Source organism: Aphelocoma coerulescens, chromosome 2 (genome assembly GCF_041296385.1).
Source record: "Aphelocoma coerulescens isolate FSJ_1873_10779 chromosome 2, UR_Acoe_1.0, whole genome shotgun sequence".
NCBI classification, from domain to species: Eukaryota; Metazoa; Chordata; class Aves; order Passeriformes; family Corvidae; genus Aphelocoma; species Aphelocoma coerulescens.
In genome coordinates, this window is record NC_091015.1 from 22016514 (window position 1) to 22030741 (window position 14228).

The 14228-nt window shown below is 39.8% G+C and overlaps 1 protein-coding gene across 7 annotated transcripts in view; it reads left to right on the top strand.

The window, feature by feature from the left end:
• Positions 1–14228, top strand: part of ADAM22 (ADAM metallopeptidase domain 22) — a 135628-nt gene that overhangs the window by 105699 nt on the left and 15701 nt on the right. The window contains exons 26-31 of one of the 7 annotated variants that reach the window (XM_069006767.1): positions 954–971; positions 3810–3917; positions 6793–6893; positions 7437–7503; positions 10307–10417; positions 12486–12572. In XM_069006767.1, coding sequence (XP_068862868.1) covers positions 954–971; positions 3810–3917; positions 6793–6893; positions 7437–7503; positions 10307–10417; positions 12486–12572 — 492 coding nt within the window. Of the gene's footprint in view, positions 1–953; positions 972–3809; positions 4005–6792; positions 6894–7436; positions 7508–7718; positions 8038–10306; positions 10418–12485; positions 12573–14228 lie in introns of those variants that run through there. The other 6 variants (XM_069006762.1, XM_069006760.1, XM_069006761.1 and 3 more) reach the window with 6 other exon arrangements.

The window sequence follows — 14228 nt, forward strand, 5'->3', positions numbered from 1 at the left end:
AGGCTTGCTTAAATAGATGATTATATTTAGTTGGCTTAACCTGAAATTAATTCAGGCACCTTTTTTTGGTAGCCAAGATCTGCAATTTGTAAATAAGGCTCAAGTCCTCTCCTGATGTAGAGCTGTCAGTGCTCACTGAGAGGCAAAATTGATTATATTGGTCTGGGTGGTCTTTTCTGTTTTATTTCTTTTGTGAATTTCTTATAAAAACAGAGGGATTTATGTTTTTTGCTTGTAGTAAAAATGATTCAAGATACTGACTTTATCATCTGTATTTGGGTGAGACTGTCTCTTGAAGTCGCTTGTCCCTAGGTCCTTGGTGGGCTTGGAGGGCAGGGCAGGCTCAGCTGCAGGCAATGCCATGGTTGGGGCACAGCCCCAGTGGTTTGGCATAACAAAGTGGCCCAGCCCCTGCTGGTTTGCTAGACTGAGGTAGGCTGAGGGCAGCTCAGAAATATGTAAGGAAGGAAGCATTTGGAAAAAACCATGAAGATTAGGGTAGCAGAAAAGTAGGTTATGCTGTCTTGGTATATCACCCTCAGCTTCTGGCAGTATCGGAAAATCTGGACTTTTATTTAGAGTAAAACTCTTAAAAGTTAAGGGCTCATTTTGAGATCCTGTCTAGCCAGTGGGATTAGTTTTTGGAGGTTCAGGACAAAAGTGCACCTTTCACTAGCAGCTTCACAGTGAATAGGCTTAAACCCATCATGAACTGCACCTTACACTCAGCACTGACTGTAGCCATCAACAGGAATATATTTTTCTTGTTTATTCTGATTTATTACATTTGCAAATATGCTTATTTCAGAAGTGATTTTGCAGAAATATTTTGAGCAAAAGTTTCATTCTGTATAAAGTGCTTTTCTTTTTACATTTGTTTGGTCTTACTGACCATGTGTACCTGCATACTAAAACCTCATTCTTTTTCCTTTCTCTTCTGTTTATATGGAAAGAAACTACAGAAGACAGAGGTATGTGATAAAAGTAACGAAATGTATCTTAGAAGTCTCTGAAAATAGCTTTTCTTCTCTCTTGCTCACTTACATGTGATAAAGAAAATATTGTGATGGGTTATCATATTTTAAATAACATATGAAATCAGTCTTCTATAAATGCATTGCTTGAAATCCTGATTTCACTGGACTCAGTAGCAAAAATAATGTTTTTTATACTTTTGCAATAGACTATTTTATTTAGGAAAACAGGAGAATATTTCCAATAAGAGAGACTGAAAATTGGCTATTAGAGATGAAAGTGTTCTTGGGAGGTTAAGAAATGAATAATTAATATTAACATGATGTTCAGGAGCCTTTTGATACAAAGTAATTCCTGGAGCTTCTTGCAGTTAAAAATACAGTGCAGTTAAATTGCTGTGTGGACGAAGAGCCCATTCTTTCCCAGCACCCTGTTCGATTGATTCATAGCTAAAGCACTGTACTGGCTTCAGCACAGGGCTGAGCTTTCACCATTTCAAGCTTGTGGCCAAAAATAAACCATTTTCCTAGTCACTTGTGTTTGGCTCCTGGAAGACCACCTCCCTTTGATCAGACATCTGCCTGGCAGATGGGTCTTGTGGGAAGGAGTTGGCTCCTTCCTCTCCCAGTCCCCCACAGATAAGAGGATTTCTCAAATTCCCCTGTTTTCTGCCTGTATCGTTGCCTTCTGGTCCAAGCTGCTGCTTTGTTTGTTGCTGCTACCCGTTGTGCTTGTTCTCCATTCCCCTTTGTGTAGTGCTTTCTCTGCCAGGCTCAAAATATTTGCAATAAGTGGAAAAGCACAGTCAAGTGCTGGTTGTGTGCTACAGGGTCAGATAGGCCACAGGTACCGTAAGAAGAAAAAGGCAATGCTATTGAAGTCAAGCCTTATGCAGAGGTTGGTGGGTAGTGAATGCCACCCAGCGCAAGGAAGGTGGAATTTAAGGTTTGGTGCTGCTTAGGGGGAAGTGATGTATTTATAAATGCGGACTAACCTGGCCATCAAGTCATGCTACTGTGGATGTTTCAGTATTGGCTGAGGACAGAGCAGATAAAACCTTGAAACAGAGTCCACCCCATGTACGTCTGCATTGGAATAGTAGAGAATTTAACGTCTGCAGATATCTTGATCTCCAGAAATTAGTTCATGGCCAGAGAGCTGTGAGTGTGCAGCCAGTCTGCAGCTTTGTCTGAGAGTACAGGCAGAGTGAAAACCACCATAAGCTGAGGCTTCTGAAGGTAATGGAGGACTCCATCATTTTAAAGATTATGGAGATATTTAGTAACTAAATCACCTTCATGCATAAAATGAAGTTCTGCAGGCCGACTTCTAAATAGAATAATTTTGGCTAAGTACAAGGAGTGCTCCATAAATGGAAAAAAAATATCCACCAGATTGTCCAGACTGTCCCCTTTTAAAAAAAAAAAAGATTGCTCCTTAAATAACAACGAAGACAAGCCATTATAATATTTTTAAGCATGACATAAGGATGATACTTGGTACTAGTAAGCAATTGAAACAAGTAAACTGAAAGTGGTAAGAAGAGCCAATTAGCAAGAATTCTGCCAGCTGGGATAGTGTGGCACAGATACATGGGAGAAGTTATTTCTGATGGAGTAGCAAGAGAGCAGTTTGCTGGAGGAACCCTGGGGAGCAGAGCTGCCCGCACTGAGCCGACTCTGAACATGTGCCAGCCGAGGAAGGGGACAAGAACTGAAACTCGGGAGGTGTTGGAAGGTGGAGTGTGGAAGTACTGCATTGCACTAATGATTTATGTGCCATATAGTTATATACTTTACATACTTCAGAAGCAGTAGAAATTCAGAGGAATGAATGAGGTCCCAGTTCAGGTCTGTTGTTGGACACAGTCTGAATGTGAATCAACCTGATAAATGTGCATCTTGATAGAGGCAGGCTGAAGCAAAAATGTCTTGGAAAATGCAAGATTGAATAAATACTGATGCTGATATTATGAAATAGTCAACTGTCAAAGTAACTACTTGTATTTGGGAGGATTTTTAAACCTGGTGGAGCTATACCTGAAATATTTGCATGGCAGTTTTTTTCTGCTGGCGATGAATTCACCATCTGCAAAAACTTTGCATAACTTGATTAGAACTTTCTAATGCACAGATAGTTTTATGCACCATAACTGAGCTGCTAGTTCTGGAAAAGGATAAACTATCACATTACTTTCATGTGTCTTTGCGTCTACTACTGTGGTAATCAGGAGTAGCTGAGAATCTCTGACACTGGTGTTAGTTCCCTTACACAAGAAATCAGTTAAAAAATCTGGATGTTTTTGTCCTCCTGAGGTTTAAACAACTCAACAGGTTGCTATTCTTAAATTCAATAGTGACCACAAAAGTTAAATGGAAAGCATACCTCAGAAGGAAAAAAAGCATTCACTTTTCCTGAACTCCTCTTTGATGCAGGCATGTATTCAGCTCAGGCTCAATATTAGTGCTGCACCTGAGGGTGCTTTTTGCAACCAGCAGGATGAGCCATTTGAAATGTCTGGGCTGGTTATCCAGTGTCTCAAGAATCACAAACTTGTTCACTTTGAAAACTGTGATCAGAGTTTATTAGTGAAATGTTCCTTGTTTTCCCTTTCCAAAACCACATAATCCACTTTTCTGCACATAGCAGAAGCGTGTGGGAGTTTTCTCTCAGATGGTTGAATTATTTATTAATAGCCTTATCATGTGTGGTTAACAGGTTTTCTCAAGGATTGGTATCCTTACCTCTTTCTTTTAAACTAATATTCATGCATGTTTGTGTGCGTGCTAGTTCCTGTCATGTTTTCTGACTCTACAATGTTTATTACACTTTAGACAAATACCCCAGGGAGATTATGTAAAAAAGGCGGGAGAGGCCGACTCTTTTTATAGCGACATGCCTCCTGGAGTCAGCACAAACTCTGCATCTAGTTCTAAGAAGAGGTCTGCTTTTCTGTCGCATTTTCAGATTTCTACCTATTCCATCACCCATTATTCCATTAGTCAGAACATTTCATTGTTTTGCAGCAGGTTTGACTCTTTCTTCTTTCTTTGTGGAATGTTTGAAATAGCATCCTTTTTGCTTTGATTACTGATTTTTCTCCTGTATCCTGAGCGGCTAATTATTATGATTAGGCCAGAATAAAAAAGTTTTGCATTGTAAACCAATTTTTGTTTAATCAAATATTCCTGCTTGAGAATTGATTTTAAGAAGACTGTAATAATAATTGCTGTCTGAAAAAAAATTAAATAAAATGCCAACAACTTTTTAAATCATGGTCATGTAATCAAAGAAAAGGAACATTGTCTTGCTTCAATAATAGTTATAAACATAAAATGTTCAATATAAATGTTATTTTTATATATTTGTCAGTCTCATTAATTCAGTGTGTTGACTTAAGACTTCTGCTGTCTCATATTAAAGATGGTAGTGATTGCATTTTATTCCACTTACTACACTAGTATACTAAATGGTCACCAAGTGTTATCCTAGAAAATGATTTTACAAAGACTTTCTTTAGTTCTGCTTGCTGTCATTAGGTAAGAGAGAAGTAGATTTTGCCCTTGGTCAGATTTTACTAATTCAGTTTTTGTTTCAGTTGCCTAAAAAATCCAGTATTTTAAGAGGGAAGATTCATCTGAAATCATTGAGAGCCATTTGTAATTGCTAAGATCATGATGCTCACTGTTCCTCTGCAGTTAGAGATCCTTTATATGAAAATCTCCAGCTAGTACTGTAAAACAGATTATGAGAAGCACTGTGTCCTAGAGGGTTTGACAGTCATGAACTGTTTCATAGGAAACCTGCAATTATCAATTCTTGCCTTACTAAGCAGCCTACAACTGTGCAGTTGATGAAGCCATTTTCTTTGCTACTATTTCAATGAAAGTAAAGAGAAATGTATGGAAGGGACACATATGTAGTGACATTTTCTATTTTGGTATAGCAGCTTGATCTTATATACAACCTCATTCAGTTTGTTCTAATGAATATTTTATTAGGAAAACTCCAGTAGTGATTACTTAATTATTTCTAATTTTTAAATTCAGCTTTTTGGATGTGTGGGTTGTTTTTTTCAGGAAGCAAGCATTAATCTTAAATGATGTCCTTTTTGTGTTGGAGGATCTTTTTTAATTTGAATAAAATTTTGAAAAATAGTCTTGGGAAAGCAAGTTTTCATAGCTTTGTGTATCAGGTTTAAATACCAGTTTAAAAAAGTTATTTTTAAATGACTATAATATAATGTGTTTCTTCTTTCATTCAGTATCTGTGTTTCTTTTCATACTTCATTTATTTCGTATGTCTCTATCTATTATTTGTTCCAAAAAGCTAATGGTTTCTAAGGTCTGTCTGTACTAGAGAGTTTTGTTGTTCCCACCACCAGTTCAGGTATGTTGTGCCACTGTCAAGTCTGGAAAAGTAAGTCTGACAAATATTCCATTAACATTGTGATACAACTGACATAGTCCTTCCATTTTAATTCCCAGAGTGCTACCTCCTACCTTCCAGGCTGGTTTTGGTTTGCTCTGTGTGCCGGTATGGATGGCATCGCTTGGGAGATGTTAGAGTGACTGGGCCATCAGCTCCTTGGGCTTCTCCATGCTGGAAAGCTCTGTGAAATATTAGTTGTTATTCAGAGGATGTTCAAGGATTAAGACATAATTTTATGATAACTCTTGCTATTATGAAATAGCAAACAACAAAACCAGTATATAGCAAGACATTCCTGAACCTGAAAGAAACCTTGAGGAGGAAGTGTTTAAAAATCTGTCAGTGGATCTGTTGTTTCTCAGACTTTTCATGATATGATTAAGCTTGAATTAGTGAAACCCTGGGCTTGCTTTAGTGTGGCTGTGATTAGCCTGATCTTCTGGAAACTGAAGAGCATTTCTCAGATGCCTGCCCTCCAAGGAAAGCAGAGACTGAAAAATGCGAGTATTCAGACTAAAAAACTACAAAAATAGTTCCTTTAGGCAAGACTTTGTAATAAGTAAGCCACCTATTATGAATTTTTCACCTTCCTCTTCTTTTTTGGAAATAATGGTAGATCTCAGGGCAAACAGCTAAGCAGCAGCTCTAGTTCAACAAGAAGCAGCCTGTTGCAAAACCCCGCATGTTGGACATCACCACGTACATCTCTGGCTCTTAGAGGCAATGCAAGAGGAAAGAAAAACCAGTTTTCACCAAGCACCTAGATAAAAAGACTATTTTTGGCTTTGAGTTTAGCATTAGAAGTATATACTGCAGCAATTGGCTGGTAAAATATAAACGTTCAAAATTAGCAAAAATGAGGCAGAGTTACCTCTCCCCTGGCGCTACCAGCTCTGGGTGGGAGGATGCTCATCACAAGCTCCTGAGCCCCTGAGACGGGTAGCAGTGGGATGAGGGAAGCTGTCCTGGCTTTCCTGCAGCAGCACAGGGAGGGAGTGGGCAGCCTGCAGGCAGGATGTGCTTGACTGTGAAATGAAAAGCCTTGAAATGAGCACAGCTGTAAGAGCATCTTCCATCTAGGAACTGAGGCAGAGCTGCAAATCCAAAGGAAATCTGGTGTGCGCCGGTGTTTGTGCATTCTACAGCAGACAAGTGAGAAAGCAGTGCTGATGCCTGGCTCTTGAATGTGGGCACATGGAACCGCTGCAGGGACAGCTGCAAGCGTAACTGCAGGGTTTAATCAGAAATCCTGGATGCTCTGCTAGTGCAGACAGACCTTAGGCTGTGTTTTGTCACTGGCCTCGGGAATGTGACTGAACCGCTGAGCTAACATTGATGTGAGACAATACCCTTAACAATAACCGCATCTGAGCCCTCCTATTCCAGGTCAAATGGATTATCTCATTCCTGGAGTGAAAGGATCCCAGACACAAAACATATTTCAGACATTTGTGAAAATGGGAGGCCTAGGAGTAATTCTTGGCAAGGTAAGTGTGAACCACTGTGCTGGCCACAGTGGAAACCAGCCTCTGGACCGTTGCTGCTCCACTGAAAGTTTAGTTGATCTTAGGACAGCAGCATGACTCCTTAAAATTGTTCTAATTGTTAACTTGGAATTAGGATTTAGCAGCACCCTACCCATTTTGCACAGTGCTTTGTCACAAAGAAATTACATTTAATTTCTCCCTCCAGTGTGAGCTAACATGAAAGAGAGAAAGAAGTCTATTCACTATTGCCAGCTTCTGTGATTTTGTCAGGCAGTGTTTGGTGTTTTTCTTGAAGCATAGTGATTTTGTCAAATAACACCTGAAATTAGGGAGTTTTTTGCTCTGCATAGTTGCAGCAAAAAGTAGAGAAAGGTTACCTAAGTGTCTGAGGTAAATCAAGAGGAACAGACCTGTGAGATTTGAATGGTTAAAGTTAGAGGTAGCAACTCTTTTGCTATGGATGCAAAAAGAATATACAGTTTGGCATGGGGTGCAGGTGAGTTTCAAGTTGTTTTACTGTCTTTGTCCTTTGATTTTTTTCAGGTAATATAGGAGGAAACAGAAAGAAAGTCAGAGGCAAAAGATTTAGGCCACGGTCTAATTCAACTGAGTAAGTCTGAATTTAAAAAAGCAAAGCCAAAAGTAGAGTTTTCATATTTGTGTTTTTTAGATGGAAATTAAGAGCACTTAAAAATAGACAGCTGCATTTTTGCTCTGTGGCCCATTCTGATTGCTGACTGATAATCTGGTAAATGGTTTGGCTAATGTATTTCAACCTCTTTTTATGTATTTAAAAATTAACTATCAATTTTCTTTTTTATGTAGGCTTCCTCACAGTCGTTCCCATAACAATTCCCAATGATGGTGGCAGCCTGCACCATCACTGCAGGCTTTTGTCTACAGTAAACTGCCATTGCTGAGTGTATCCTGGTTCAATACTGAGTTTCTGATAACCTGTTTCCTACCCTTGTCTTCACCTTGGGTTGGGCCATTGCAGAGTTAGAGATTTGTATCTCTGCATACCTTCCTGGAGGTTTTAGGAGAGGTATCTGCTTTGAGAGTACCTTGAAGTTTGCCATTGTAAGCCTGAAACAGCCAGTCTTGAGTAAGCCCTGTGATAAATGGGTAATTAAAACCTCTACCAAGTGACCGATCCCCAGACTTCCAGTATGGCTTATTGATTTATTGGTTACGTTTCCTGAAGAGCCCATGTGTGCAGTGCTCCCCACACAGAAAGAGTCTTCCTTATGTACTTAAGCCTGTTGGTTCAGGCCCCTCTTGTGAATGAATGGTGAATGGTTGGGAACCTCTGGGCTTGTCAAAAGCCCTGACCTGCTCTTACAGCACCTAATGCCACACAGGAATGGCCCCTTCTTTGACCATGGTAGTAATGACAGTGCCCTTCCTCATATCATGACTACTAACTGTGTACCTTGATGGGCAAATGGGCTTGATACCAACCCTGCAGGGAAACTAATAATGCTAACTGCTCTCTGGGCCCCATTTTCTTTGGTTTGGGGATTTTGAGTTTGTGCTGAAACTTTTCTTTCACCTGCAGTGCACTGTCTTGAGGTGAGCAGGCTCAGAAAGGGTTCATAGAGAAAACCCTATGTTACAAGTTACAGAAATAATACTTTGATGCACATTGCAATTATAACATTGCATGGTCAAAATAGTATCATGGAGCCAGAAATTTTAGCCCTTGGAGGAGTTTATCTCAAGAGTCTTTGTGCTCTTTGTCTTTGTGCTGATAAACTCTTACTGAAATGTTATTTTGCTTGGGTTTTTTTCTCCTTGCATGAGATAGTTTGATAAAATCAAAATTAGTCTGGCCAAACTGCTGAAAATACAGATGAGATTTGCTCTGAGAACTTTGGAGCACTAAATAAGTGGGCAGACAGAGATATTGTGAGTTGGAAATCTTTTTCCCTGTATATTTGTTTCTCTTTTAAATGTGCCCCTGAATTTCCACCTAATTCTCTGCTTTCCTTCTTGCTGCTTGTTACGGTGGTCTCTCAACCCGGCAGCAGCCCTGATGCTACAGGGAGGAGGCTTGTACTTCCCAAGGGCCATGCAGCAACCTCTTGGGGATGAAGCACAGTGTGTGTGTTCCTGGGAGAGGCCTGCCAGGCAGGAAAATACTCTTTCTGCTGATCAGCTCTATCCTGGACTGCACAGGCCCGACCGGCTTGTCTGAGTCTCCTTGGCAGTTCTGTCACCAGCTGGAGAGAGAGCTCCCACTGAATGATCCACATGCTGTGTCAATTCAGTGGGGAATGGAGAGAATTGCTGATGGCTATTAGAGGGCAATTATCTCTCTGGTTAGAGAGACAGCTTGCTTTGCAAGGCGAGAAAATGGACTGAGAATGATCTAACTGTGACCAGCATTTACTCATTTAGAAAAAAGAAAAAGCAACACCAGCTGCTTTGAGTTTGATACTGCAGAATGCTGCAGAATACACAGAGGCTTTTCCCAGACCAGTTTGCCTTTCTAACTTGTCTGGGAAATACAGAATAATATTGAAATCTGTTCTGAAGCAGTATTTAGGAAGTCCACCTTTGTGGCCCGTAGGAGTCCAATAAAGCATACTTGTTGAGATGGGAAAAAAGGGATAACAGTGTTGGTGTCCTGTAATTAGCAGACTGTAGTTAACCATTATAAAATTGGGTTCATTGGTGCCCTACACTGTGCAGAATTCAATTTATTTTTTTAAGCAGGAGGACACTAGTGGGGTTGCCTACAAAAATACTTGTATGCATGAATCTGCAGTAACTGCACACATTATGCACAGGGGTTTTTTTTTTGCATACAGCCAAGCATCAAATAGAATTGTGCCAATAATCATTTAAGCAAAATTTCTTAAGGACTGAGCAAGGTTTGAAGTCTGCAGCCCTCATGAACAGCACTGACAGGGAGTGGCAAACACTTTGGGCAGCTCCTGAAAAAAGTCCTGCTCACACCTTTGCATGACCCTTGGACGTAACATACATGAACAAGGCTTATGCTAAGCATAGAGCTCTGAGGAGACTGCTAAAGATATTTTGGGACATTTTAAATTGTTTGGGGATTTTTTAAAACAAGATTAATATTCTTTACTAAAGGCAGATGGTTCATTACACGTAGAAGGAATGCCAACAGGCCAAATGCTTTTTCAGAAACATGGATGATGAAATGGCCTGATAAATAGTTCTCTATTAAAATCAATTAGAATTATCCAGGAATGATAAGAGTTTTCTGAATAAGTTGACAGTTTAATTGGGAGCTTGTGTTAAAACAGGTCCCAGGAACAGATAGCAATTCAGACCTTTGTTAATTTGCACTGCTTTTCCTATAAGCATTTGTCTTCCTCGTTGTTATAACTGATACGAACGTCTTTGGTTTAGACTTTCTATTATATATTGTCTTTTTGCAGCCGGGTAACCCATGCATCTGAGCCTGGGCTTTCTCTCGCCCACCAAATCCCTGCCCAAGGCATAAGCCCAGGGGGTTCCGACAACCCCCAAACAGGGAGTCGGGATCACAGGTCAGTCTCACCTGCCCCTGCATCCTGGGCTGCCGTTTTATCCTGTGAAAAGTCCCTTCCCTAGTATATGATAGTTTCACTGTGGCAAAACACCGTGACTGCTTGGAGGTGCTCCTGCTGATGCAGCGCTAGCTACCCTTCCTCCTCGCCAGCCTGAGGAGTATGAGTACTCTTGAGCCCAGGTCTTTTGCCTTGTTGCATGTTGCGCTACGAGCCAAATCGAGCTGTCAGTCTAGCTCTAGGCTTATGTGTAAGGACACTTTGTTTAAAGCAGAATTTCTCACTCAAAGGAAATGCGGATTCTGGCCATTGCTAGTGAACATGTGGCCAGAAGGATCAGCCCAAGGGCTTTCCAATGGTATCATGTAGTGCTCTGCAGTAACTCAAGTTTAACCTTTTTGTAACAGATGGATTGAGGTGGTGAATGATGGTCTGTAATATACCCAGACCCAGGAAACCCTGCAACATGGTTGTGCAACAATTGCATGCTTTCATACCACCTTACACTGTTTTCTAATACAGGAAGCCAGATTGGGAGTGTTTCATGGTTACCAAAAGACCCTTTCAAATGAAAAAACTCAAGTCAAAAGTACTGCAGCGAGTACGAGAAAACGTACAATTAAAGCTAAAGCTGAAGTTTATTAGTCCTGGTGATGCTGGCCTCAGGCTGTTGCTTCACTTGTGGTTCATCTGTTTTGCTGCGCTACCACTTTTGACATTTTCTTTCTCTAAGATCCCAAGCTGGAAAGCATAAAGCACTCCCGATTCCTGATAAATAAGCGAGCTGAGGAAGCTACTTAGAAGCACTTGTGGCTGAGGGCGAGTACATTCTAAGAGCTGTGGCTGTGCTTGCGCGGGGTGGGGAGGAGACGTTCCAGAGCAAAAAAGGAGCAAAAGAAGTTGAAAAAGCTGCTGCTTTGGTTGTCATCGTGGTTTGAAATATGGAGGGGGTTGAATGACATGATTTGGCTTAACTTTTATTCATCTGAGCAATCCCTTGCAAGGCCTGTTCCCATGTGTGAGGTTGTTGGCGTCACTCCCATAAATAAGGGTGGCAAGAACTGGCCCAGAAGAATAAAAAATAACCTAAAGAGGAATTTTCTTTCCCATTTTCCTTGGTTAAAATTTGTTTCCTTTTCCCTGTGCTAGTCTCTATTATATAAAGATGGTGATCACAAATAATCATTTGATTGTTGCCACTCGTATATAAGAAGAACAAACTTTAAATTGGTCCAGGCAGACTCCTGTTTTCTGCATCACCCTTTTCTCTTAACGTGACAGAGGGGGAGGAATTTGCTTATCTTGTTATTGGGAAAAAAATTGTTACAAAAAAGTTTTCTTCTTCCCTGGCAATTTGTTATCAGATAATTAAACATCAATTTATTTAATAATTTTCATGTAACTAATATGAGTATACAGCTCAGACTTTTTTTCCTAAAAACTGTGGTTTTGGTATCAAGATTGCTTCTGTAAAATGTGACATAACTCTGCAGCCCACCTCCATTAAAGCCAAACTAAATGAACAATGAAGAATTAGAGCGTTGTTTACCTATAAGTACATAAATTGTCACTATAGTGGCAAAAAATTCAAGCCTTTTGAGGCTGAAATTCATTCCTGTAAAAAGGCTCAAGCCCAAGATTCTGTGCTTATTTAGCCATTATCTTGTAATTTATATAGATGGGTGCAAACGTGTGTCTTTGGCAAGCAAACTTTGTGATTGAAGCCAAAACACCCCTTCATCCTTATTTTGAGATCATGAGGGAATTCAAACCGTGGGCTTAATGCTGGTCCTCTACATAGGAGTGAATTTTACCCTTAAGACATTAAATGAATGATGTATCCCAAAGAGTTTCCAGATTAATCAAACATATGAGTCTTGTTGTAGGTCAGATTTTCTCATGCAGTTGTACACGTTGCCTAGTCCTCACCCAAATCCATACTGATTTATTTGCCATATTCACTTGCATTTTGGGGATGAAGACATCCTTGCTAAGCTTGTGCTGTGTGTTCTCAGATTTTCTATTCTTGTTCTTCTGCTTTCTCTGTTCCTTCCATTGCTTTCTGCAGGTATTTAAACCCATGGTTCAAAAGAGAATATAATGTAGCTAAGTGGGTAGAAGATGTGAATAAAAACACAGAAGGACCATACTTTAGGTATTTTGTAAATTAATTCTATAATTCTCATTTTTTTAGAGCTGTTCCAGCATATACAAATATCTTGAGGCTCCTACCTTGTATAAATCAATACAAGTTACTTAGGTGCAAAGGGCCCCTCTTCTTTTGCTGCATTTTGATGTCTGTTTTTGGCTTCATTTGCAATTTACAATTCTTTTTCTGAATGTTTTAATGAAGCCATTGAAAAGGGTGTGTGTAGTGCATGCATTCCCACCGTCATCTATAGCTTGTAGTAGCTTTCTCATCATTTTATGCCAAGTAGTGTTTTATGGGCATGAGACATATTTATCACTAATAAAGTAGTATTAACTTAAATAGAATGTTAATTTACTGAAGCAAGTGGTTTCATAACACATTGACTCTACCTACTGTCTTATATAGTGCATACTAAAATTTAAAAAAAAAAAGTATAAAAAGTAGTGGTATTTTACCCTCAGCTTGCAATGAAATAATTTCTATATTGTAATTGGAAAACTAAATGTATGAGAATATACTTTGTGCTCTAATTATCACACTACTAATTAATCTGTTACAAGTGAGGTAGGGTTCAACCAAAAATATCACTTGTTTTTGAAAGGGAGAAGTGTGCGTTGTCTGATACATTCCAAGTTACAGAGAAAAAGAATGCATGAGGCTGGGCCCCTGTTGAACACGAATGAAGAGACTGAGAATGTTGCAGTAGATTCCCAAAAGACACAGTCCCACAGCCAAGAGAGATCTCTGCATCAGCTGAAAAAATGAGCCAGCATAGGAGAGAATGGAAGACAATTTATGACAAATAACATAAAGCATGAACAAAGTCCATGAAGCTGTAAACTGACATATACAAAAGGAAGATAATTATAGAGACACAAATCAAAAGAATAATAACCAAAATCTTCAGCCAAAACAGTGAAGGATGGTAAGAACAAGTAAATAGAGTCTTAATAATTTTGCTACACAAGTAGGCCTAGTAATAGTGCAGCAGGGCAGAAACATACACTAAATGTGTGGAGTGTGCATTTGGGAGTTGTATCACAAGATACTAACAAAACACTTTTATTCCAGTAGTAACACTGGCAGACATTAAATGGCAGGGTAGGAATTTAATAATTTTTAGAACTAAAAACATCCTGAAGTCTTAAAAGACCATAAAATTGTTACTTTTAAAAACCATTTGCATTTGCTTTCAACATCTCATAAATCACAGAGTAAGCTGCAGAAAAGCTTTCCAGTGAACAAATAGGGAAAATGAGTAAACTTTAGCCTGTCAGCCCTGATCTCGGTCCTGAAAAGGGAGAAGAGATCCCTGGTGCAAGAATCTGAGGGTTATAGGAGGTCATTGTGATTGTGCCAGTTGGTATCAGACAGGTCTCTTGGTACTTGGACATTCCTGCAGGGAGTATTGTGAGTCTGGTTGTTTCAGCACTGGGATAGAGGGTCCAGTTCTGGTGTCTGCAGTTCAGCAAGCATATTCTAGGACTGGGGAGATCTAAGCCTAGAGAAACCACAGAAAGGACTGCAGAGGCTCAGGCTGTTCAGTTTAATGGAGCAGCTGAACACTTACCTGATCATGAAGTCCACATCACTGCATATTGAGCAAAATCTTTGTGGGTGGGAGGTCCTTTAGATTAGCAAAGTAAGACTGATAATGAC